Source organism: Aplidium turbinatum, chromosome 4 (assembly GCF_918807975.1).
Source record: "Aplidium turbinatum chromosome 4, kaAplTurb1.1, whole genome shotgun sequence".
NCBI classification, from domain to species: Eukaryota; Metazoa; Chordata; class Ascidiacea; order Aplousobranchia; family Polyclinidae; genus Aplidium; species Aplidium turbinatum.
The window spans coordinates 13375474-13401758 of record NC_137475.1 but is presented as its reverse complement, the minus strand read 5'-3'; the positions used below and the strand labels follow the sequence as shown (position 1 = coordinate 13401758).

General features: G+C 37.8%; 3 protein-coding genes and 1 pseudogene across 4 annotated transcripts; 2 read left to right on the top strand and 2 right to left on the bottom strand.

Annotated features, from left to right (window-relative positions):
• Positions 1 to 4442: 4442 nt before the first annotated feature.
• Positions 4443 to 20521, bottom strand: LOC145768920 (lipoyl synthase, mitochondrial-like). The gene is made up of 8 exons (XM_082580524.1): positions 20516 to 20521; positions 20137 to 20273; positions 19620 to 19794; positions 18619 to 18775; positions 8162 to 8348; positions 7750 to 7895; positions 7375 to 7445; positions 4443 to 6152 (listed from the first exon to the last, which is right to left on the bottom strand). Exons 1-8 carry the CDS (start codon positions 20519 to 20521, stop codon positions 5979 to 5981), a joined length of 1053 nt encoding a protein of 350 aa, XP_082436650.1. The 3' UTR covers positions 4443 to 5978.
• LOC145768226 (uncharacterized) lies at positions 8818 to 12289 on the top strand (annotated as a pseudogene). Its single transcript, XR_014288924.1, has 3 exons — positions 8818 to 9067; positions 10229 to 11440; positions 11879 to 12289. The product of XR_014288924.1 is annotated as an uncharacterized LOC145768226 (transcript).
• LOC145769553 (uncharacterized) lies at positions 11898 to 13579 on the top strand. Its single transcript, XM_082581206.1, has one exon. It carries the CDS (start codon positions 12754 to 12756, stop codon positions 13516 to 13518), a length of 765 nt encoding a protein of 254 aa, XP_082437332.1. The 5' UTR covers positions 11898 to 12753; the 3' UTR covers positions 13519 to 13579.
• Positions 20522 to 24230: 3709 nt separating the features above from the next.
• Positions 24231 to 25456, bottom strand: LOC145769605 (mediator of RNA polymerase II transcription subunit 4-like). Its single transcript, XM_082581269.1, has one exon. It carries the CDS (start codon positions 25454 to 25456, stop codon positions 24695 to 24697), a length of 762 nt encoding a protein of 253 aa, XP_082437395.1. The 3' UTR covers positions 24231 to 24694.
• Between the last annotated feature and the right edge of the window lie 829 nt (positions 25457 to 26285).

The window sequence follows — 26285 nt, the reverse complement described above, 5'->3', positions numbered from 1 at the left end:
GGATTATGCCTGCATTGTGCTTGGGCATGTTGAATGTTGATGAAGACTTGCAGTTTTTGTCAGTCGGGAAATTATGTCATTCAAGGTGGCTAACACTTGCTTGTAGGCTACTTTGTAAATACACTCATGCAATCAACCCTTCCAAAAGTTTCATGAACTTGTCTGAGTACTGCATCAAGGTTTGCTTTCCACCTTGGTTTGAAATAAAACACCACAATTCATTATCTGATGGGTCAAAAAACTTCTTCAACATGTTGCAAAGAAATCTTCCCAAACCAAGAAGTAAAAGATTTCCAAGAAGGTTTTGGAATGCAATGCATTATTCGCTCACTCTGAAAATGTCATTGTTGGAATGCTAGGTGATGAAGACTGCCAAGTTAGAAGAGCAGCAGGCCAACAAATCTATTCCTTAGGTGCACAAGCACAGGAAAAGCAAAGCAAGAATCATGTTGGCTCCTCACAAAAAGCAGAAGATGAAAATCGAAAGCTGAGAAAGGAAATTTCACCAGCCGTGCCACCTGCAATATGCAGATTTCTTGTGCCACAGCTTAATACTAAAGCAAAATCATACCACCAACTTGTGAAGCTTGGCACAGTTCATAAGTCTGAGCCACCTATCATGAGATCGCTAGCAGATCAACAGCTTGACAATGTCATCGACGAACCTCTGCGGCTGGATTATCCTTGCCACAACCAAGCAGTGGAGTGTCACGTTAAGCTAGTGACTGTTAAAGCAAGCTTATATGCAGTAGGTTTTGAAAGAAGGGATGGACTGATTCGTCAGAAGGTGCAATCTCGTCAACTTATGAAAGAATTCAACAGCAAGAAGGAATTCCCACTAGATTGACATGTTCACCTTTTTGTGCTGGTTGCTAAAGTCTCAATGTAGTACAGGTAGTCTAGCACATGCAGCAGTATGGAGTATATCAATCTGTGTGCTGGTATTTCCTTGACAATGATTTCATGGCAGATCACAGTCTACCCATCACCAATTATGTCTACTAATTACAGTATTTGTTTTATGCACCTACACTTTGAACAGTCCAGTTAGTAACCCCCAGGTCGTGCAGTAAAGTTGTTACTTGCTACTGTGTGTGTACATGACACGAGCACTATATTGTATTTCCAGTCACACTACTGTACCGTTAGACCACTGCCTACATGCTCTCGATTAACCCTTGTATTCTCTACATCATGTGTAGTGTGTACCGTATATTATGCATACCATGCTGTATATTTATTGCAAATGCAATAAGCAAAAGTATCCAAGTCATCTGTGACCTGCATCAACATATGCAGTACAGCATGTGCATTTACCCATTACCTTGTGCCTGCACTACCGTTTTGTCCAAAACATTGTCAAATATACGCTTTTTGTCGTAACTTTTTTTCTAGTGAAATTAAGGCAAAAAATCCTCATAAAGCAGATAGAAACATTATGATTCTGCATCAATTGATACCAAACTCATGTTCGTAGCACCAGCAGTTCCAAAGTTACATCCGATTTGAGAATTTTGGGGGTATTCCCCCATAAAATGGGGGGTAGAACGGCCAATATGTGGTACAACTCCCTGAAACCAGTTTTGTTATTGTTTTTAGCCAATTTGTCAGTGGTCTAGACCTCCTTTTTTTTAAATAAAAAAAAAATTGTTTCAATCCACCCTATTGTCAAGCCAACAAGGGGATACAGGCAATTGGGATGTGGAGCACCTAAACCTTGACCAAATTTTTTGAAATTTTGTAATTTTGCTTTTTTAGTCAAGCCTCACCCACAAAAAAAAATAATTTTGTTTTCAACCATTTTTTAAATTTTTGGGGGCACACGACACACCCTAACATACAGTTAGTAATTTTATTAAGCTAGCCAAATAATAACAAACACAAAGAAAAAAAAACGAATTTGACAACATTAGTCACACTTGAATTGGTAATTTTAAAGGCGAAGCAGCAGTGTTGCAAAGCATGTAAACTAGTTTGGCTGACATGAAGTTAATTAAGCTTTTATTAGCACATCAGGAGGTACTCCACGTTCAGTTTTCCTTTTTGACCATCGTGGCATACTATGTAGAACAAAATACAAGTATTGATGTTCTTATATGTGGGTGAGCATTTTTCATGTTTAGGCTATATGGTAACAAACAATTCAAAAATATTTGCGGTATGGTTGTAACACCGTGTTACAACCATACCCAAGTGTGTCAGCCATGTTTCCTCAAGCTTAGCTACTAAACGACTTGTAATTTGAAGTCCACAAACACACCTACTGATATCTAAAACTACAAGCAACACCTTAAACAGCTTGAACTTAACATATTCAAAACACTTCTGAAGCAAAACAAAATCTAGCAAAAATTAAAAAAGTTTGTTTCTTACCAGAAAAACAGATTTTTGTTGATAAAACTTTCTTGCAGAAGCGAAGGTCTTCACCAAACTGCATGTACAGACACAGACTATACTTAATGGCGTTATCACGTGAAGAAAAGGTTCACCGCGTTGGGAGAAAATCACAGTGTTACAACCATACAAGCTCTCCCCTACCCGATAATTAAAAAAAAAAATTGAAAAAATCTCCCGGAATCACCGAAACGGGCCATTCCGCATATTTCCAACAAATTACTGAAATCCTTCTGTAGTCATGAAAGAAACAATAATTATTTGAAACTTCAAACGTAAATTCAATTTATAATTAAAACGTGTCACTCAAACTTCTAAAGAAATCCAGTTTCAGTTTGATGACATTGCCCAAATACAATAATCAAAAAACCATTACAGGCCTAAAAGTGCACGAAAAGCGATGAAATAGGGTTAAATTAGTCACAACTTTCTCGGGATAAGAAGCCCTGCTAAACTATTTTCCTTTTCCGACTTGTACATTGTGTTATTTTATTTTACGAATCTTGCTTAGGTGTAGCCATATAAGTAGATGCCAAAATTCGTTCTTCCGGCGTTGCCAGATTCTGAAAGCTGCTTGGCACCAAATAGTAACTAAAATTTCACCAGATTTCATACAATTTCACCAGATATTTAAAACACCCTAAATAAAGCAATTTCGCCTAAAAATACAAATAGTTGTTGAGACATAAGACTAAAATGAAACGAATATGCAAAACACATGTTTTGTCTGGAATGGCCCGTTTCGGTGAGTCCAATTTGTTGAGTCCGATTTGGTGAGTTCCCTATTCGGTGAGAGCCTTTTTCGGAGAGTTCCCTATTCTTTAATTTTTTGAATTTTTTTTTTTTAGTTATCGGGTACCGTAGCTTAATTATCATTGCCGTTTTAGGCAACTTTTACTGCCAGGGTTAAAATGGTAATAAAACTGCCAATGTTACTCCCAGGGTAATAAAACAAACAATAAATAAAACAAATGCACTTGTAACATGTACCATACTTGGTACATGTTACACACTCAAAGATGCAATAACATTCCGCTGAAAAAATTTGAAAGATTTTCCATATCCTGCTCAGGATATCCATGAAAACGAAATAAGTGGCCACTGTAGCCTATGCATGTAGCCTATGTAAGGTCACTGATGTTGATAAACTTTTAGTTTTTGGGCAAACAACAACCTCTTTCACTAACTTCAAATATAAAACTTGCCATTTTGGCCAGTTTTTGGTAAAAAGAACTCTCCAAAAAGCAGTGTCTCGCCACTGCCTGCAACCATGCCAGTGGCAAAAGCTACACGATTGCTGGTACAGTGCTGCTGTTAGATTCAAAAGATTGATTGAAGAGCGCAAATCGGTCACTCTGAAGTCTGAATTTGCAACACACTGCCATCACGCATGCGCAAACCTCTTGCAAAACGATTTCTGTACGAGCGGGGATATTTTTTCTAAAAAGTTGAAAAAATTTTAGAAAAACTTGAGTGGGGAAAATTTCACCAGATTTCACCAAAAAGTTGTCTGGTTCCAAGGTCAAAAAGCTTGGCACCAAAAACCTCTAAATTTCACCAGAATTTTTTCATTTGGTATCCTATTTCCCCATCTGGCAACGCTGCGTTCTTCCTATTGCCGGTCAGCGAAGCTATTTTTATTTAAAAACCGGTCGGTGAAAGAAAAAGGGTTGGGGACTGCTTGTAGCGATCCATTATTTCGTCATATAAATTCCCTTTCTTTAACTAAGATGAACCATTTCAAACCATGCGTAATTTACTAAAGTTTCTGTAATTTTCCATGCAACTGCTCCCAAAGAAAATAGAAAAAAGGGCACACACAAAAAAATGGTTTGTTCGTCCTTAGACAAAGAGCTCTTTGTCTAAGGACGAACAAACCATTTTTTTGTGTGTGCCCTTTTTTCTATTTTCTTTGGGAGCAGTTGCATGGAAAATTACAGAAACTTTAGTAAATTACGCATGGTTTGAAATGGTTCATCTTAGTTAAAGAAAGGGAATTTATATGACGAAATAATGGATCGCTACATGCTGCTCCACGGTTATAATAAAGTGGGCTACATTGTACCACCGCAGTGCAGCAAATTGTGAAACTTGACCGCTGTTGAACGAACAAAACGTTTTTATTAATCAGTAATGATCGAAACATGCTCCAACAACAACGTCACGCTTTCATTTCAGCTGCATTGCCAATGGTTCCAGCAAGTTTTGCACAGCCACAACACCACGCACCAAATGCGTTTGGTTATTAAGTTTTTCCCAAAACGTTCAGACATATAGAATTGTGTTTTAATAACGCTTGCATTGAAAAATCTAAATTGTTTAAAGAAACATCAGGTAAAAGACAAAAATAACAAAAAAACTTCACATTATAAAAGCGATGTCAGAGTTTAGTTTCAGGGTTTTGTCTCATACCTCCCTTAACCAATAACACACCGACAGTTACGCAAGCCAATACAGCATACGGTATAACCTTTAGAACAGTGTGAGCTTTACCACAAGTTGCAAATCAAAAAAACTAACATACGCCGAATCCAGCTGGTAACTTTAGGAGTGAGAGGATTTCAATGGTACTTCGTACTATTCGAACAAGTTTTCTTTCTAACTAACAAAACTCTAAAATGTGGATAGAAGTTATAGAATGACACAATAAAAAGTGCAGAAACAGCCACAAAACGATATAGCTTACCGTACAATGCGCCATGTACGGTCGCGACATGCGACAAAAAGAAACTATAACAGTGAATGAAGTTATTTTCTTAAGTATTTAGAGGGGTGATCGCCTCCACCGGACATAAACTTGCAAAGGATCTCAATTGTTATTGCGATACTTTACTAAGAAACATACAATATGTGTTAAATCCTTTACTGTGTTTTATCCTTTACCACAAAACACTGTATTTTGTCAATACCTAACACATCATTATGACAATAATTTTCTACAAACTTTTTATGACCATGGCCCCACTACTTCTTAGAATGCAACCGTCAACAACGTAAAGTGACATCCACTCATAGATCTCTCTTCGCCAGTACTAGGCTGACATCCAGGATGTTTTTGCTTCGAAAAAGTTTTCTGCGTTGGATTGATTTTGGTTCTTTTCTGATCTGAATCCCACAGCAAACATTTCGAATTCAGGTCACACAGCCTTGTATACACCTAAGATTGTCCCGCCACGGTTAAACTTATACAAGCCATGAGTGGGTGTTGACATTCATAACTCCGAAACTAACACAAAAAAGAAAAAAACTATGCCAACGAAAAGAGCTAAATGCACCATGGAAATGCTAAAGCAATACTTTGACGGAGGTCATGAAAAGTGAAATTTTATTGTCTTGAGAATTTGTAAGTGTGTTGTGTTAATGAAGCAAGTTGCAGATAGAGAATATCTGTGATTTCAAGCGCAGATATTTCTAACGATCAGTATATCCATTCTATATTCTGGTTTAATGACCGTTTTCTGTGAGGAAAACCCGTTGTTTGCAATATTTTAACGTTTTTAGACGTTGGAGAGCTTACTAAACGACGGATTTTACTGGTTGAAGCTACACATTACATACAATGGCAGTAAAAAGTATGACCACTATTATCTTCCTTCGACGTTGTCCGATTGCCGCTGCTTGATAATGTTTTTGATAAAGAATTCTCCTGCTTTGTACGAGGATCGAACTAGGGGCCCACTGGCCGTGTACACGAATCCCAGCTCGTTGCCCACACTCTCCCAGTAGTTAAACTTAGTAGGTGTGACGTATTCGGCAACCTGTGAGGCAAATATGAAGTCAGCAAAACATTGTAATACTAGGCACCGCTCATCCTACAGTAGAACTCGGTTAATCCGGATCTTCGCCTAATCCGGATAAAACTGGAAGTACAAATGATTTGTAATCTTTTTCTTGAGAAACAACTTCGGATTATCCGGATTATTTAATCCGGATCTTCGCCTATTCCGGACAAAAGTTGCGCTTTCTCTATCGCTTTATCCGGATTTGCCCGACAGTTTTGCCATTTTATTGTAAAACCTAACGTGGCTTATTGCGAGAAATTTCTTATCTATTGTTCCGTTAATGTGACGCAATAAATTATTGCGGATTTCTTCCTTTTATGAACAGTAATCCCTCCTAACGCAAAATTCGTGCGCAAATGCCCAAACTCGTACTGTAACTTGAAAAGATGTCGGTGGAATTTTCGGCGGTATTTTGGTGACGTTTTTCCAATAGAAGACTTTGTTTGACCGTGATTTTTTGTAAGTTTTCCAAAGAAACTCGTCTTCCGTAACTGTTTTCAAAAGTTTTTAGTGACTACAGATTATTCCGACACGCATGTCTGAAGATATTACTTTTGCCAGTGTGTTCTTGGGTTAGACGCAGAGTTTACAAATACATTCGTTTTACATGCATACTGCATTTCAAAAGAATTCTATCGCTAATGTGGTGGTCGCGCGTCTCGGAATTGGCAGATGACCACACTAATGCGTTCAATTTCGGTGATTTTTACCGATACCCTTCTATCTAGGTAACGTCACGCTTGATAGAGCCGTCATCGGTTAATCCGGATCTTCGCCTAATCCGGATGGAATCGCCGGTCAAATCGAATCCGGATTAACCGAGTTCTACTTGTATGTTGTTACGCAACAATTATTCGGTATCACGCGGCTTTGTGAGCACAGCTTACATTAGGCGTGCCGGTGCTGTCATTTTTTCGCAAAGAGTAACTGGAAGCTGATACGACAAACATGGCGCGACAAGCGGTCCGCATCGGCGTAAGCTCACATCGGTTGTTACCAGACAAGTCATGTAAATGCTGTTTTATGCTCGGCCAGGTATGCAAGCTCAAGTTTTCCTTTTAGTTGAGACCAGGCTACTGTGTCAGAGTAGTGCAACCCAGAATGTAGAGATACTCAAGGTCTGCCGAAGTTCGATCAATGTAAAAAGGGGACAATTTTTCTAACTGGATGGTTTGCTGCCCTCTTAAGTTTCCATTACCTTAATATGCTTCTTGGTTGGCTGCATGTACTGGCCCAATGTAACGCAGTCAACGTTGGCATTTCGAAGATCTGCAAATACGAAGAGTCTGTGATAGTCAGAGATCTTATCATCATCACTTTTTATGAATTTGAAACAACATCGTGCAAGTGTTATAGCAAGATATAAAATGACGTTTAGTTGCATCGCATGAATATCATTCAATATTTGACCGACATTAGTTATGCTATCTGGAAATGTTATTAAGGAACGGACAACGCTTTTAATCACATGGTAGAAAGGAGACAATGCATCCTTGAAGTTCGCTATATGCTTGAGTATTACTCCTTGAAACTGCTTAGCAGAGCTATATACGATGCAACGTCCGATACGAACCTTTCATCGTTTGCATTACTTGATCATCAGTCTCACCAAACCCGAGCATAATCGACGACTTTGTAAGTATAGATGAATTACACGACTTTGCATGACGGAGAACCGCCAGCGACTGGTCGTAAGTCGCTCGAGGATCACGAACCAACCTGAAATGCAATGAGTTGAGAATTAGCAGATAGCGCATGTGTATCATCATCGAGTTTTGTTTTTAACATGCAGGCTTTACAGAGCATTTCTACACTCGTATGCCCAGCCAAACTGGCTGCTACCAAGTACCACAAGAAATTAGCGGTACAACAAAATTTCGGCTGCAAAATTAAATAAAAAAATAACTCATATTTGTAAGCGAGATTTACAAGATTTCAACTTTTATAACTTACGTTTTAGCGCTTCTCTACTCAACAGGGCTTACCAAGTAAAATCTTTGACACATTCAATGTTATGCGCGTAGACATCAAGACCTGAGATCGCCAAGCGTTCAATTGCGTCTAGGTCGCCGCGAAAATCCGGAGTTAAACACTCGACCAGTAACTGTGGAGCTTGCCGCTTGAGGTTCTTCACCGTTTCAGCAAAATGTTTCGAACCTCCGTCTGGTAAATCTATATTACAAAATAGTAAATTAACCGGAGATGTGTTAGTTTCAAGTGAGAATAGCTTCTTGTATTGCTGGCCAGTCGCAACCCAGACAGAAAATTAGTCATTTTACGTTGATTTAATGTCTGCAGATAGAAAAGCTATGAGAATTCGTTTGATAAATACAGGCGCCTTGTTTGTCACATCCAATCCTTCCTTTTCCCATTCGTTGTCACACTACAATTTTTATAAGTGATTTAGTCCTGTAGAATTTCGTCGAAAAATGGGTCAACCTAGAAAAAATTCTTATAAAGACGTATTATATATCGTTGGAAAGATAATTTTATCAGCTTTTCAATGATGGGTTTTGTCATTTTTTTTACCTTGGGGAAAAAAAGTTACGACCAAAAACGTGCCGGGGGGTTAAAAATTGAAATTAGGGAAAAAAATTTAACATGAGAATATTCATATTCTTATCTTTCTTATAATGGGTGAACAAAAGGCTAGAAACTAATGAATTATCAACAGAAAAGCAGGATATACAGGTAGATGCAAAAGGTATAAATGAAAATAGAACTATATATCTGTTTCAGGGGGTAAGAGTGAGCAAGACGGGGGGGCATCAGTAGAGCTGTCGTTGTTCATTATAACTTCATTATGTTATTATTTACTTACTACGGTCAGTTTTATTTCCCTTGCTTGTTTTTTCAGATAATGCTTAGTAAAGTAGTGTGATACACTGTAGGTATAAGATATTTTCTCTACACTGCCTAAGTTCTTTGAAGTTTACGTGTTTACGAATGGCAATATGTTGATAAATGCCCTCTTTGACGTCATAGAAGGTTTCTCCTGACGATTCATCAACTGCAATTGATTAACTGAAAAGTTTCTTGGTTGGAAACAATATAGAAAAAACACTTTGTAGGCTATTGGGAAATATTTTGGTGATTTCATACGCCCTTGCAAAACATGGCGGTTCCAAGCTTTTATGACATAACAATTTACTGAAACTATCGCTCCTTGGGATTTAATTTATTACATACAGAAACAACATTCCATGATTTCATTGAAAATATTGTTTTCGATTTGTTGCTTTTTTATTATAACTTGGGAATTTCAAAACACGTAAAAATTTATCTTAAATAAGCGCACTTGTGCCTGCAATATTATTATCACACAGTTTGTAGCCAAATGGGCAATTAAGAGTTCTGTTCATTTGTAAAGTTGGTTTGTGACAGCGCTTTTATCAGGCAGTTCGGACTTATTTAGTAAGTCGAGATTTGTAGAATTCGGATAATCAGGTTCAAAGAGATTGTTTCATGTGAGTACAAATTGATTGTTAATTTGGCTTTTGCTATGTGTTAATCGTTTGATATATCTATCAGCTTTGTACGCGTTGTGTGAACTTGGGAAAAGGCTCACTTAATGACACAGCTTTATTGCGCATGATCTACGTATTTTCGACGTATCGTAACGTGCTATTTTCATTTGTTATAGCTGAATTATAGGCGCATTTGAATCATGTGCAAAGAATTTCAGACTGTAGCTGTTGTCGAAATTCTACCGGCTTACTTGGCAAAAATTGGTAGCCTATGGACATTCTAATTATGTGAATTTTATTGCTCATTTAATGTTGTTGACACTATCTGCTTCCAAAAGCGCCAAGATCGACGCATATTCACGATTAATGTGGCAATGTAAAAACTCACATTAATCATTATTGCCTTGTAGTTTTAGGCAAATGCGTGATTTGTGCTTTTATGTTATTTCAGAAAACGACTTGTCTTGTGACTGTTCCTGTTCTGGACACTGGCAATTTCGCTCCAATTCAATAAACTATTTATATTGGACAACAGTCGGATTGCCTTTGCGTCGAGCCTCGTGATACAGGATAATATCACAGTAGATGGATTCAAGTCAAGAAGAAACAGCAATTTGTGTTAAGTGTAGACAAGGCTATCGGACTGGTGATTCACTGTGTCATGTTGGAGCTTATTTCTGCGAGAGTGATAGTACCACACACCCTTTGGACACTATAATTGGTCATGCTTTGAAACTAGATTGTGAAACGCTGGTCGCAACTCTGCAGAAAAATAGAGCAAATGGCCATATTACGTACATCCATACATCATGCCGTAATTTCTTGAGAAACCACGCGAGATCCAAGAAACGTCCAGCCTCAAGCAATGAACAATCCAGTAGCAAGAGAGTATCGACCCGGTCAGATCAACAGTCGTTCGACTTTAAAAAGCAGTGTTTTTACTGTGGATATAGTTGTATGTTTGATGAACGGCACCCTGATCGAAATAAATTTGAAGAGGTGCGGACAAAATCGTCAGGAATATATTACGTAACACTTGCTTTATGCAAAAGTAGAGACGATGAACTTGCTAAAACTGTTCAGAAACGACTGCTAAGTGCACACGACCTGGTGGCTGCTGAAGCCAGATACCATGTACCATGCAGAACAAGGTTTGAAAATCCTGCTCAGTATGCAACACCTGGTCGTCCAACATCCACTGAAAAAATGACATTGTTCAATGCTGCATGTAAAAAAATGGAAGATGATATGGACTTGTACACCGTTGCAGAGTTTCATTCCATGATGCAGGAACTTGGGGATGATGTATATTCATTGAAGATGACCTAAATAAAAATAAAAGAAAAGTATGGAAATTCATTGCGCTTAGTCGAAAGAAATGGCAAGAGTAAAAGTAGTCTCCTTGACAGAGTGAGTGGAATTGTAAGTGAAAAATGGTATCAGGAAAGAGACAGCAATGTAGCTCAGGAGACTGAGCGCATTGTTAAAACAGCAGCAAAACTCATAAAGAATACCATAAAAAATCATGAACACGAAAGCAGTACGTATCCTTCAGTTGAAGATATTCTTGGCACAGAAAACCCCCATGTACCTGAATTGCTGAAAGTATTCATGAACGAATTGGTTATGGCCCCAGTTAAACAGGTAGCATTATCACAAGCCTTGTTTGCTGCAACCCGTACACGATCTTTAATGCCACTGCAATTTGGACTTGCTATAGCGACTGACAATCACCTCTCTTCAAAATGGTTGAACACTTTGCTGTCAAGGTTGGGATTTGCTGTGAGTTACGACGAGGTAGGCCCTAAGTATTGTTGACTTTCTTTCAGTACGCATTGCGGTAGCTAAAATTTAGCTAGAATTGTTTTGTTCATTCCTGGCTCAGACTCAGTATTGCCAAATTCTGAAGATAAACACAAAGAGGCATTTGCTGGAAGAATCAAACGTGATAATGATGATTTTAGAAAAGTGCAAACCTGGTTTCGTTCACACAATCTGAACAAAGACGGTTATTTTTCTTAAATGTATTAACAAAAGAAAAATGATCGAATCGCAATTTCTGCAACAAAATACACAACGTAAGATTGTTAAACTCAACACTAGAACTAGAACAAAAGAAGCTGTTGTTCGCTAGCCTGCCAGAATGAAATGATACGAATAGAACAGAGTACTGCCTCGCGGAGTACACGTGACAAAAGGAGTGCAAAAGTAATCAAGGAAGCATGCTAACTGCAGGCATTTGTGCACAATCCATTTAAAGTTGGAGTTCAGCTTATGGCTCTAGATTCAGGGTTGATTGATGACAACAACAGCGTGACCTGTGACCGAGCTGAGGAGATAGGGGCGTCTATCCAAACTGAACTTGATGGTAAAACCTTTGCCAGCTGTTCCTTCAAGAGGAAAAAGCAAATAAGTGCTATACAGAGCCTTTATGCCCGTCTAAAAATTGGTCATGATACTATCACCATTGATCCATTAATACTCTTTTTGAGATTGGTTGTTGTCACAGAGAGAAAGCCTGAAAACGAAATTGCAGACTACTTCTTCTACGAGTTGTCACCGTACCCAATGTCACTGTTCAAAGATGGAGTTTTACGAACTGCGCAAAAATCAAAACTGAAGTCATACATCTTGGACAAAGTTTAAATGACAAAAGAACCTGACTCCATAAAAATTATTAATGGCGGTAGCCTACCTTGTTGTGGTGTTGTGACTGGAAGAAGAATGAGAAGTTCCATGAGATCTTCAAAAAGTAGATCAGTTTTCTTCAGCACTTACGCGCCAACATTATTGTTTTTGATGGCTACAAGGTGTCAACCAAAGATTCGACCCATCAAAAACGATCTGGTACGACGTCTCAAACTGTAGAATTAAATGATCAAAATCCTTGCCCAACTGAAAGGAACATCTTTTTCTCAAACTATACAAACAAACAAAGATTTGTGGTGGCTTTATCGAAACAACTGGAGTTGAATGGTTTCAAAGTTTACTTGTGCCCTAGTGATGCAGATACAACAATCGTTCAAGTTGCTTTTGATTCGGTAGGTGAGACACCTGTAACTGTGTACTCCGACGATACTGATGTCCTTTGCTTGCTACTGCATCATGCTATGCACCACGTCCACGACTATCCGGATATCTTCTTGACAAACATTACAAGAGGGAAAAACTACCAGCAAAGACAGTGCTACAGAGTTAGAGATGTTATTGCGAAAGTAGATGTTATGGTTTTGGAGTACTTGTTATTCGCTCATGCATTTACTGGCTGCGACACAACTTCAGCAGTTTATAAATTCGGCAAGATATCTATATTTGAGAGGTTAAAATCAAGCAGTTTGCGAAATGTTGCCGATGTTTTCTGCCAAGACGACGTGTCTCCACACCAAGTTGGCAGAGCTTCGATACGGTTCTTCGAACTTTTAAACACGTCTAAGTATACTTTACTACAAATCAGGAAGCAGAAGTACGAGGAAATGGTCATGTCTAATCGCTCTCACGTTGATCCGGCTCTCCTTCCACCATCACCACGAGCTGCATACCACCACGGCCTCAGAGTATATCACCAGCTGAAAGTTTGGAGAACTTTAAGCAACTCAGATTTGAAACCATTGTCATGGGGTTGGCAGAAGAAAGATGACATATTTTCTCCAGTCATGACGGACGTAGCTGCTGCGCCAGAAGATGTCTTGAAAATCATTCGATGTAGCTGCAAGGGATCATGTGACAGACGCTGCTCTTGTCGGAAAGCGGGCTTAACATGCACATCGTCATGCAAGGAATGTCGCGGAATGACATGCACAAATACTACAGTCGTGTTTGATGACGAATTGGAAGAAGAAGAGAGACATTTTATGGATGCGTTTGCATCACTTTGATCGAAATGTATTTATATTTTCTTAAAACTTAAAATTGTAAATGTCGTTTTTACATCTTTACAGCTGGGCACTCCAGGACTGGGGGGGAGGACATATTGTTTTTGTATTTTTGTAGCAAAATACCCTATGAAATAGCACTTTAACTAAAAACTTCTTCATTACGTCTTAGATAGGTTTTATGTGTTGCTTACATGTCCTTACTTATAAAAGAAAAACCTTTTATTTCGGTGAAATCTCTCCTATTATCTCCGTCTCTGTCAACTTTTACCCGCTTAAACGTAGGATGAATACCTCTTAATTAATTCATGTTTTATTTTTTTGCTTTCCGATTGTTAGTTTGCTTTGCTGATAGTAATATTCCAATTTATGGTGTTGTATTCTCTTACGAAGGTATCGTATTTTAACTTTATTGTATTATAATGTTGGGCAAATTAGTGTTTTACCTGCTGGCACGTTTTTGGTCGTAGCTTTTTTCCCCCAAGGTAAAAAAATAACAAAACCCATCATTGAAAAGTTGATAGGGTCATGCGGGGTCAAACGGGACACTTTTTCAGTTTTTTGAATGCCACATAAAACCGATGATGAAATTTAAAAAAAAAATATTTACAACAGAGCATTACACCTTTCAGCAATGAAATAAGACATTTTTCAGAAAACTTTAAAAATTGCAAAAACATAAAAAAATGTTCTAAACTGGGGTAGGTGTGGCCCATTTGACCCCATCAGCTGTGGGGTCAAATGGGCCACAACTTTTATACGTCTAAATGGTAAGGAAAGAACTTCATTTTTGCTATTTTATCACAGACCTGTTGGGTGGCATGTATTTTGTTCAAGTGATGCTCAACAATTTTAGCAATAAAGGCCTTCTACGCCCTTTTCAGATAAAGGTAGAACACATAATTTGCACTGCTCTTTTTTGCAACTAAAATTGAACGATATGAACAAGGAAACATTTTACAAATGTTCAATTTTAAACTGGCAGTCATAAACAGAGTAGAAGGGGCCAAGTCAAACAGCAGGGTCTATAGTTGACAATTGAAAACTATACAATAGGGTGATTCATAAATTGGGGAAAACATTAATATTTTGAATTCAAATCGGGCACCCTCTCGCATCATGTCAATACCTGAAAAATAATCCTGTCAAATTTTTGGGGCAACTGAAAACATTTTTAAGGTTGCTACGTACTTTGAAAGCTTCACGGAATACACTAATAGCAACACGAGATTACATGATAGGAATATAATGGCAAAATTACTCAAAATTAATTAGTTCAGTGTTGACAGATGTCCAGAATGTTATTAGTTATAGTTATTGCATCAATGTAGACTTATTCCCATCTGGATACAGCTGTCTGAAGTTTTAAACTGTCATGATGAGGAACTACTTTTGCTCTTTGTCATTGGTGTGCAGAAAATTGTATTTGCTCATCACGCACAAATTTGTATTCGCCACACCACATTCAGTTATGTCATTCACAACTCTCATGCCAAGTAGAGTCGATTTTGTAGCGATGTAGGTGTCATTGGGTTCCTAAAGAGGTGGGTCTTGACTCAAAAAGTCAACATGCAGTTCAGTAATTTTTTTAAATCGTGTGGTGTTTGCTGTGATGAAGTCCTGCAATTCTTTCCTATTGACAGTCATCAAGTCTACAATGGCACGTTTAGAAGGGTTCTCAAATCTTGGACTTTTCAAAGCTTTTACCACTTTCAGTTTTATGCTTTCTATTTTCTTTTTGCTCAAAGAGAAAAGGCATGTCTAGAGCTAATCATGCAACCAACAGCTATGTCTAATAGTAATAAAAGGTCTGTTTACCTAAAAAATACCATATAAATTAAATAGAATTAAAAAAGTTATGCAAGTGAGCTAAAACTTGTCAAAAAGCCAATGTGGCCCATTTGACCCCATTTTATTTAAACAGAAAAAATACAAAAAGTAAAAAAGTGGGACAATTAATTTTTTCAGCATACTAATTCAGCATTCTGGGGTGTATGCTGTTGAATAAATTTTCATTCCAGCTTAATTAGTTTTTGTGGTATACCAAAGTTTTTTTGGTAAATTTTCAAATTTTAATATTTTCACATTTTTTGGCCACTTTTTGCATCATCTGAAGTATATTTTCCAAATGTAGATCTGTGTTTGTTTTGCATGATGCAAATCTATGGGAAAGCAGCTTTAAAATGAGCTATTAACTTCCGATTTTAGAAAAGAACAAGTTGGAAAAAAATTGTGATAAGTAAACAGAGTAACAGAATGGCCCGTTTGCCCCCGCGTCCCATTTGACCCCGCTTGACCCTAAATTATCTTTCCAACAGTATATAATACGTTTTTATAATAATTTTTTCTAGGTTGACCAAAAATTCTACAGGGGGCAAATTAGTGTATCACCCCCTGACACGTTTTTGGTCGTAACTTTTTTTCCCCAAGGTAAAAAAAATGACAAAACCCATCATTGAAAAGCTGATAAAATTATCTTTCCAACGATATATAATACGTCTTTATAAGAATTTTTTCTATGTTGACCAAAAATTCTACAGGACTAATTGTTTGTGCCAGGTAAAACAGCATGAAGCTGCAGTTATTTCTGTGTTGACGCTTCATAAATCATACCCTCGTACCCCTAGTTGATTCTAGCAAGAAAATATAGGTAAGGACATGAAAGATAAATTTTCAACAGTACCGAAAGAGCATAAAATTTAAGATCGAATTCCGACGCATACATGCTAAAAACATCGTTGATTTGGTTACGTCATCACAAAGTTCCTTCCTCTCGCTAAGGGTTTGACACAATGAAGTGCCAAGTTTCTCTGCTGTGAGATTTTTCTATTGCAGTGTTATAATCAAGTCCTGAACAGTCTTTGATATCATTAGTCCAAATTCTTGGTGGTCTGCCCCGATTTCGTTTTCCATTCATTTTTTCTTCTAGTAATATGTCTGAATGGAATTATTGCGAATCATATGGGCAAAATATTTGAGTTTTCTTATTTTAATTAGTAGAATTTCCGTGCATTTTAAATAGTATGTCTTCGTTTGTGATGTCCTTCCATGAAGTTCTAAGTAATGTTGTACAAATCCACATTTCAAATGCGTTGATTACATAAATCACATGAAATGTCATGTTTAGCATGGTTGTTGGTGAAAAAGAAAACGTGGCAGACAACCAAAACGATGGCAAGACAACATTCAATCATGGACTGGACTCCACTTGACGACACTGGGCGAGTTGGCTCAAAATCGCCACTCTTGGAAACAAATAAGCCATGTTGATGCGCAATCTGCCGCAGGCGGAGATAACGACTGATGATGATGGTGGCAAAAAGAAGACGCGTCTGTCCTGCCCATACGCTAACTAAACTTACTGAGACATTTTTGGTTGAGATGTTACCATGGCATGTTACCAAACTTAAAAAGTGAATTTAAAAATTTGTGACTTGAGCATTTGAAAAAGGTGTTATGAGAGTGACTTGATGCGAAAAAGTAGATACCGTATTTATTCGTGTATAAGTCGCAAAATTTTGCACCAAATCTTGCCCAAAAAGGTTGTGGTTAGGGATGGGAAATATAGAATTTCGAATAATTGCAATCCGAATATCTAATTATTCGAATTGAAATCACATTTCGAATCGAATTTTCCAAACCGAAATGAAACTATCCCCTTTTCCGAAGACCAAAATTTGTTATCGATTTTTCGCCGATCAATTACATTCGGCTTAGCGATAGCTATTCGCTCTAGCGAAAACGGCTAGCCAGCTCCCATTACCAGTGCGGTTTGTGGACGTCGGAAGATCGTTGTGCTGTGGATTTGCATCTATTTTCATCGTACTAAACATTAAACGCAATTCAACTCTGAGTGAGGCTACCGCTGGCGCCACACCTAGCGTCGGAAGTTCCACAACAATGCAGCGATCCAATATAGCTTGATCTATGGAGCTCCGGTGTTGAAGTGACAAATACTTCAGCATCAAGTAATGACGACAACAAACAGCTTTCAGCTGCCAAAAAAATCCGATCGTACCTTTAGGCAAAAGTGAAAAACAGAGATGCAATTGAATGGTGGAACAAAAATTAAGGAAAGTTCCCGCTGTTGTTTGATCTTGAGAGGAAGTATTTAGCCACTCCTGCATCCTCAGAAAGATCCTTCGCGAGTGCGGGATTAACAGCATCAAAACTGCAATTGCAACTCAGATAGCTGGCGAGCATTTAGAAGATTTAAACATTCTTCACTGTAACAATTAACAAAGACTTGCTCTCCTGGGCAGTTACTGTTGTTTTTCGTTTCATTATGTGTCCTCAATAAAACCAGAATAAAAACAAAGCTTTTCGACATTTTCTGAAATTAAACAAAATTATTCTAGAATAGGTATTCGAAATTCTAAATTCGAAAAATTGTTCTAGAATAATTCTAGAATAGCTAATTATTCTATTTTGCCCATCCCTAGTTGGGGTGCGACTTATACACAAGGTTCTGAACTTTCGACAAACGAATGCCGCAGATCGCGCGTTAGCGCTGCTATTAAGCGTTTGTATTTTGCGTGCGAGGATTGCGAGCATCGCATTAACATGCTCACTGCACAGCATGCATGTGAATTTTAACGCGAACATCTCGCATGTGCGTGTGCGGCACGCTTGATTGCAATGAGAATGGGACAAACTATTTGGCATCAGTGAAGATGAAAACGAGTTTGAAGGCTTTTAAAATCTTGGTTGTTGTTTTTCAATAAAATTTGCTAAAAAAAATTTTGTACCAATATTTGAGCCAAATTTTGGGGTGCGACTTATACACGAATAAGACTTATACACGGATAAATTGGGTAAATAGTCGTAATAGCTTTCAACTTTAAAAATTTGGAGTGATGTCTGCTGTTTAAACAAGCACTCGACACATCAGACAACTCTTGAATGAAAGAATGTGCCAAAAAAGCCACCTGAAACTGGTGTAGGGGAAGTGGAAAACTCCAATACGTCTAGTATCATAGTCTAGTATACTATTTTCGCATTTGTAAGAAAACTAAAATACCACAGTAAAGTAAAAAATAAAGTTTTACCGAACTATTCCTAAAAACAAACAGTGTTGTGCAGCAAACAAATAACTTGTCTTACCATCTCTATCTACTGAAGTCAGCACAACATAGTCCAATCCCCACTCCACAATCGCTGCTGCAGTATTTGTGGGTTCATTAGGGTCTGGAGGAGGAGGTTTTCTTGCAGTCTTCACAGAACAAAACCTACATCCTCTGGTGCATGTGTCTCCCAACAACTGAGAAAGGGAAAAGAAAGCCAATATGAATTTGCCTCAAATATGAATACGGATGTATTGCCTCTGCCTTTCGCACACTACTTTGAAAAAACCAAACTCATGTATACTGCACGTCTTACTAGACACTCTACCAATGATTGTTATTTTGTCCCACGTTACGCCTCATCCCGACTCCAGCGCAGCATTAAATATACCGGAGTGAAAGTCTGGCACTCCTTACCAACGAGCATGCGTAAATTGTCATTTTATTCTTTTAAAAAGCAACACAAATATTCACTCATCGCCAAATATTAGCAGGAATAATTTTGTACTACCTTCATGCTACCGATTGGCTACTTTGGCTACTAAATATATTTCTCTGTGCAAGACTATCATCTAACACCTTGTCTCAATTTTCGTTATTGAATTATTCATTGTGTTCTCTAACCTATGTCGCTTATTTGTAGTGATCTTTTAGATTACGTAACTAACTGTTATCGCAATTCTAGATCTTCTATTAGAATCTGGGGTATCTGCTTGACTCGAAGACCCATGGTCTCTTCGCAGATTCCCGTTGCTGGAAATTCCTTTTTTATTGCTGTATTTATTGTATTATACTATATTTACCTACAACGAAATAAATCAATCAATCTGCTGTGTAAACAATTTACAAACACTAACTTCAAGAAACAGGATGTTGCCTTAAGGATTGGTGATCACAGTTACACAGTTAGGAACACCAAATAGGTAGGCCTACAACAGTTTACAGACCATCTCTAGTCCAATGATATTTTTTCTTTCGTCTATTGAAATTTGAATAACTCACTTATTGCAGTAAATGTCAGTAATTTATTTGTGAGCTCACCATTATAGTAGCGGTGGCAGTTTGTTCTTCTCCTCCACCCCAGCACTCTCCAATGTTTGGGCAGCGAGCCTCTTCACAAACTGTGTGTAGGTTAAGCTTGCGAAGGTTAGATTTAATTCGTTTGTAATTGTTTCCAGCTGGGAAACTAGTTTTAAGCCATGGAGGTAACCGCAGTCTAAAAAACATGTACCAGTAAACACATTGTTAATACTGGACAGTAGACATGCATCCTCTGATTCAATTGAATATGTATGTGAGCCAGAAAACATATACCGTCTTTGTAGAAACATATAAACCATATTTTTGTTTGAAACTGGAACACTGCAAAATTATTACTATAAAAAATGACCTCACATTTAATGCATCATAGAGAATTATATACACATATGTGCCTTTGTTCTGTTGCCTGGAATATGTCAAAATTCATTTTCTCTGGTATTACCAGTAGGCTACTCACAATACAAAACGCATCTTTGCACCTGAACCTGTTAAGTGTGACATCTTTTAAACATTTTACCTCTTCATGCCCTTTTCCTTCACAAGCTCCCCGGTATAATTGGACCACTTATCGTCCACGCCAACATCGCCACTGATAAATTCTTCTAACCCTGGTCCATTTAAAATAGCCTTTTTTTTGTCAGTTTCTTGTATAACCTTAGCAGAACGCTCAGTGAAAGTTGACTTTTGTAAAAAGCAATTTCTGACAGATAGGGATGATAGTAGCCTACAACTATGAGCAGACTGCATAATTAACCTTGGAAAAACACAAATGCATGCAGTGAAATACCAGAATAAAAACATCTCATATGTAATCAAAAAAGGCTTCCTTTGTATAATAGTTTATTTAAAAAGCCCAAAACCTTTTCTCCACATTGCATGACACTAATGCACCATACTTGCATAACTAGTCAATGCTACAATGTTGTATAAAAGAGCTAGTTGATCAGCACTCTTTAACCTTTTTATCATCACGGAACCCCTGATTTACTTTTACACTTGTCACGGAACTTCAAGTAACAAAATCTAGATTAAAACAATAACGTTCAATTGTTAATTGTATATCAATGAACATGTGATGCAATTTATCAGTGTTTTTTTCAAGTTATTGACTGCAGTCAACGTCTTGTTTAACTAACTGGCCAACTTGGAGTGTGAATGTGGCACGGTGATCTAAACATTCACAATGATGCATCAATCAAGAAATCTTTTTTTCTAAAACAGGAGGAACTCTTTAAACTTATGAAATCCCACTACATATTCCACGAAACCCTACTGTTGAAGAGCACTGAGGCATTAGCTTAGTGAGTAAATAGTTAAAGAAATGAATAACTGAATTTGACAAGAAAAATCTTGTAAGGAAACATGCATTGAATTTTTCACATTTTCAAATTCTGCAGAGTGAAAGTAAAGTGGTAACATCATTAAATAGGCTAGCCTACGGTACACAATATGTTGAATTTTTGCCAAAAAATGATCAATCACTACATGTTGACTCAGTAAGCTGCAGTAAACTAACTTTTATGGTTATATTAAAAGTGAAACAAGTTTGACTGATCAATAGGACATAAACTTTTTATAACCTTTTTTGTTTATTTCACGAATATGCAATGTGTCATTACAGAGAATGTTTTAAAAACCGATTCTCTATAATTAGCATGAGGCCGTGTAATCGTGTATAACCTACTTAGTTAACCATAAATGTTGATCTGTGTACTGCCGTACCTGTTACATTGTGCTGAGCTCTCACCAAGACATATAACGCTAAATTGCAATTGTTAAAATTAATATCATCAACAATTTGGCAAATAAGCCATAATGAGAGTTATATACCAAAGTTTGAATTGAATACATTGCGTTTGCCTACAAGATACACAAAACACAATAAATGGAGACAGACCGATAGCGTTATTGCGTTTGCAAATAATGTCATATGTTCCTCATCTTATATCAGCAAAACGTGACCTCAATTGGTAGGTTCACATTCAGGGCTGCGATTTTCGCCTTTTTTGGTGACGAGGTCACTCAACATGCGCCATCACTATTAGACAAACGCCATGCCTTACAAAAAAAAAAAACGAAAAAAAAGGAAAAAAAAAAAAAAAAAAAAACACAGAGAGGACAAAACGTCGTCAGGTCGAGAAACAATCGGGGGGGGGACATCACGTGATGCAATCATAAAAGTGCTGACTTACGTAAACTTTCTTGCGCCAGGTACTTCAAAGCAAGGTCTAAAAGCGACGCTTCACACGAGAAACTCCCAAGGCGTCAGTGGCTCAGCGCCGCCATTTTGAACACTGCGCGAGAATGCTTTGATCGAAGTTCCAACGCCTGGCATCAAACATTTCGCAACACACGTTTCGTGCTATTCGACACAACGGGTTTCTTTCATAGATGAAATAACTTAGGCTAAGTTGAGTTGTCAACGTCTATGCCAGTTTGTATTTCGCCGTTTGAGCCAATTAACAATATTGCTTTGGTAAAATGACTTTTGGATACTTACTATGAAAGTTTTTCACGTGTAGAAAACAGCCTAGTTTCCGACCAGATGTTCAGAAATACAAATGAAAAAAGCCGCTATTTTTATGGAAAGGAGTTCTCTTCCAGAACATTTTGAACACTGCGGAAAATGCTTTGATCGAAGTTTTAACGCCTGTCATCAAACATTTCGCCACACACGTTTCATGCTATTCAACACAACGGGTTTCTTTTATAGATAAAATAACCGAAGTAGGCTACTTTTAGTTGTCAACGTGTTTGCAAGTTTGTATTTATGTCTGACTTATGCACTTGTTGTTCCAAGATTGCAGAAATGTTTTGCAATGTGAATAAAGAATAGTAGACAGATAAACACGGTTGCAACTCGACTTCCTTCCACCAAAAGAGTTTCTGTGATTACGTAATGGGCGATTTTGCACATTCACAAAAGCACACAACCCAGCTAGCAAAACCCGTCGTTTTTACATTGATTCGTCTGCAGACGTTGAATCACAATGCATGACATGTATAAACAAGTTTGCTGGCTGGGAAGTTTGGACATCTGCAGGAAATTTGTCTCGCACCAGGCGAGATGCCATCTTTTGAAAGATTTAACAATGATAGATTTATGTAGCCAGTGCATGATGACGAAAACAAATTTAAGATTTTTTTTCCGTTATATAACTTAAAGCAAGTGGTTGATACAGGAGAAAATAATCGCAGAAGCACACAATAAAAGAACACAATAAAGCCTACTTATTGCGCAAGTTTTTTACATCAAGAAAATAGCCTAGTTTCCGACCAGATGTTCAGAATCAGAAACACAGATAAGGTCGCTGTATATAGGAGTTCGCTTCTAGAAGAATAGTAGGTGGTCACTGGGAGTGGACAAGGCAAGGTAATAGGCAAGTTGTAAGAACAGCATAGCTTTGCCCAAATACAGATAGGATAGTCTTCAGGTAGTCAGTATCCTATAATGACTAAAAAACGAAAGAATCCTCCGACAACACGGATGGCAAAAGCTTCGGTCGGTCTTACCGAGAAGCGGTTAAGGTTCAGCAAACAGCGAGTGAAGTGCGGGATCTGTTCAAAGCAGCTATCGAGAGAAGCATTGCCACGTCACTTTGGAACTTATCATTCAGGTAAACTTCCGGCTAATAGCATTTAGTAGCCTAACGTCGCACGCATTCTCAATTTTGAACATGTTTAATTTAATAGTGGTAAGCAAAAGCATGCTTAGTAAAATGCGCCTACTACGTTTTCAGTTTTCAACAATAAAATTTTATAGATAAACCGTTCAAGTGCATAAGGAACAACGCATCGATAGCCTACATTTTTTTCTCGACGAGGCAGTGATGACGTTTCTGAGTTTGCACAAGCAGTTCGGTCGGTGAGCTACCATTTGCAAATGCAAGGTCAGGCCCTGGCGATAGCACGGCTTCACTAGATGTTCAAGCTCATCAGGAAGTTGAAACGACCTGTGATGTTTAAGTACCACCAACAATCAAAAGATCTTTTGCGATCCTCGGTTTCGCGTTTACAACAGTTCTCTTCATGGAGCAAAACAAATAATATACATGTCCGGTAGACTGTACATAACTTAGCGGTTGATACTCCTTTGCAATCACTCAACCAGCGTGCGATTAAAAACTTAAGTAAGTGACTCTGATACCACGCAACTTGTACGGCAATTCGCAGCCAAACGCATATAATCTGACTCTTATGACGTCATATTAATATTCGACAAACAGACGCAGAATTTTTGGTCGTTCGACAAGAAAGAAAAAATCGCAGCTCTGTTCACATTGTTGTCAGAATGTTTAGGAATCCGACCAAATTATTACAAGCCTAGTCCATTTCACGGCAAACACTCGAATTATCTAGTTTCTCTAGTTTGCGTGCCAATCAATACACACATAACATCTTACAGAAACGTTTCAACGTTTCGTTTCAACGTTCAATTCTGTTATTATTATGGCCTTCTATTTTTGTGAAATCATCACTTGCCCATATAATAAACAGTGACATATGAGTATGACGCAGTTGCAACTGTTTTAACCAACCACTGAAACATTAAACAAAATACACAGTTACAAAACTCTTCACTCAAAATAGTTATGCCCTGGTGCCAGAATGGCCTAAGAACAAAGTAAACCAATGACAAAATAATCTGGTTTTGAGCTAACCAATCTGTTCCAAGTCAAAGTGATATTGTGCAAATGTTATAAAATCCCTGAACAAAGTGAAGAATCAAAAGTGAAAGTGATATTGTGTAAATGTCATAAACTATTATTTTGAGTGCTCTGCAAATGAAAAGTTTTCAATATTACTGAATGCAAAGGTGGCAAAAATCAATACAATTTTTGAAAATAATTGCAAAAAATATCAGTCAAACCATTATTACATAAATTTGTATTTTTATGCACATCAAATCAATTCCAACACCAACAAAGCTTTAATGTTTTTCTCCAAAGTAGCTCAAAGACAGATAGAGTGCAAGAGCGGTGTTTTGTTGAGACCAAGCCATGGTTGAGACATTTTGCCTGCTACAAACAGGGCTCAATTGTATATATGAAAACTTCACAAACGCTGAATTATGATTAGTCGTTTCCACTAGAATCAGATGAATCTGAGCTGGATGAATCGGATGACATCACATCAACCTCATCACCATGTTTCATTGAGTTAAAGTTAGATAAATTTGAATTTTGTTGCCAACGTTGGTCTAATTGTGAAAAGTCAGGCAAAGTTATGCCATCGGTGCCTTGCAATGGTGGAGGTTTCAAATTTGTATCCACACCAGGTGCATTTGACAAGTTACTAAGTTGACCCAGCCAGCCACAGCGCATTTGTATGTCTTGTGGATAAGGTCTTCTAGGATCACCAGGTGTCCAATTAAGTGGAGCTGCTGTGGAGGAACAAGCACTGATTTGATGAGCAAACCGAACAATATCTTCGCTCATAACAGATTGTTTCTTTGCATCATCAAATGAACGTAAACTTTCTTTAGCTTGATACAAAGCTGATGCTAGCAAACTTTCTGACTGTTTTAAACGCTTTTGTAAACATGCAATCATTTTATCTTGACGATCAATTTCTTCTTTTACCAACTCAATATGATAGTAAAGCTTTTGCTGTTCTCTTGCAGTTGAAGTAAGTTTAATTAATGCATCATTTTTTTGTATGAGAAGATCCGTAAGCTGACCAGGATCCATTTTAAATGCCACATTTTCATTTTCCGTTGATTCGTTTTTAATCGATTGTTGTGAAAGAGTATCAAACAATTGACGAATTATAAGATCAACATCATCTACAAGCAGCAACAGTCGATTCTTTGTGCTGACATTGCTTTTTTCATCCATGTTTTGATTGCAACAAGTAAACTGACTTTTAAAATTACCAAATAATCACCAAGTCTAGTTTCAATAGGCCACTTTATGTCCTGTGCTCTGAAAAAGATCTATTATGAAATGTTTAATTATTATTTAAGTATGGTTAGCTTATTTTCCGTTCTATCCACTTGCATACATTTTTACTGTTAGTAATATACAATGACTAACAGTGCTCTGAATTAGTGTTGGGCAATATTGAAAAAAACAAAACGATACGATATTTGAAAAAATACTCGATATTTCGATACTTTTCGATATTTTTGTACTAATTAAGAAAAGAGTTTCTCAGTCTTCAAAATTATTGTCGGCAATTGCCGAGGTGATTGCCGACGCAGATGCATGAATGGCGCATTAGCGTCGGCAATAAAAATGCCGAGGCCACACGAGCGCTTGTAGGGTTAGGGTTAGACATTCCTCCAAGTCGTTATGTCACAGCCATAGATTTGCTCCTTAGTAAACACCCTGATGGAGCTCTGCGAAAGAGGCGTGTGGATGGGTATCAAAGCACGAAAGCGGCAAAACGTGGACGCTTCATTGCAAACAGCGAAGACAGTGTAGATTTACAGCCAAGCGATGAGCCTCTTGATGTGTCCGATTCCAGTGATGACACGACAACTTCATCCTCCGATACAGCATCTGATGATTCCGATTCTGACAGCTAGTTCTTCATCAAACAGACTTTGTGTTGCTCGCAGTATCCCAACTGTGCCGAAATTATGTTAGTGCATACCTAAATCGAGGCAGTCTTCTCGCAGGGAGCGATTAATTTGTTACCGGTACTTGGTTGAGCAATTAACAT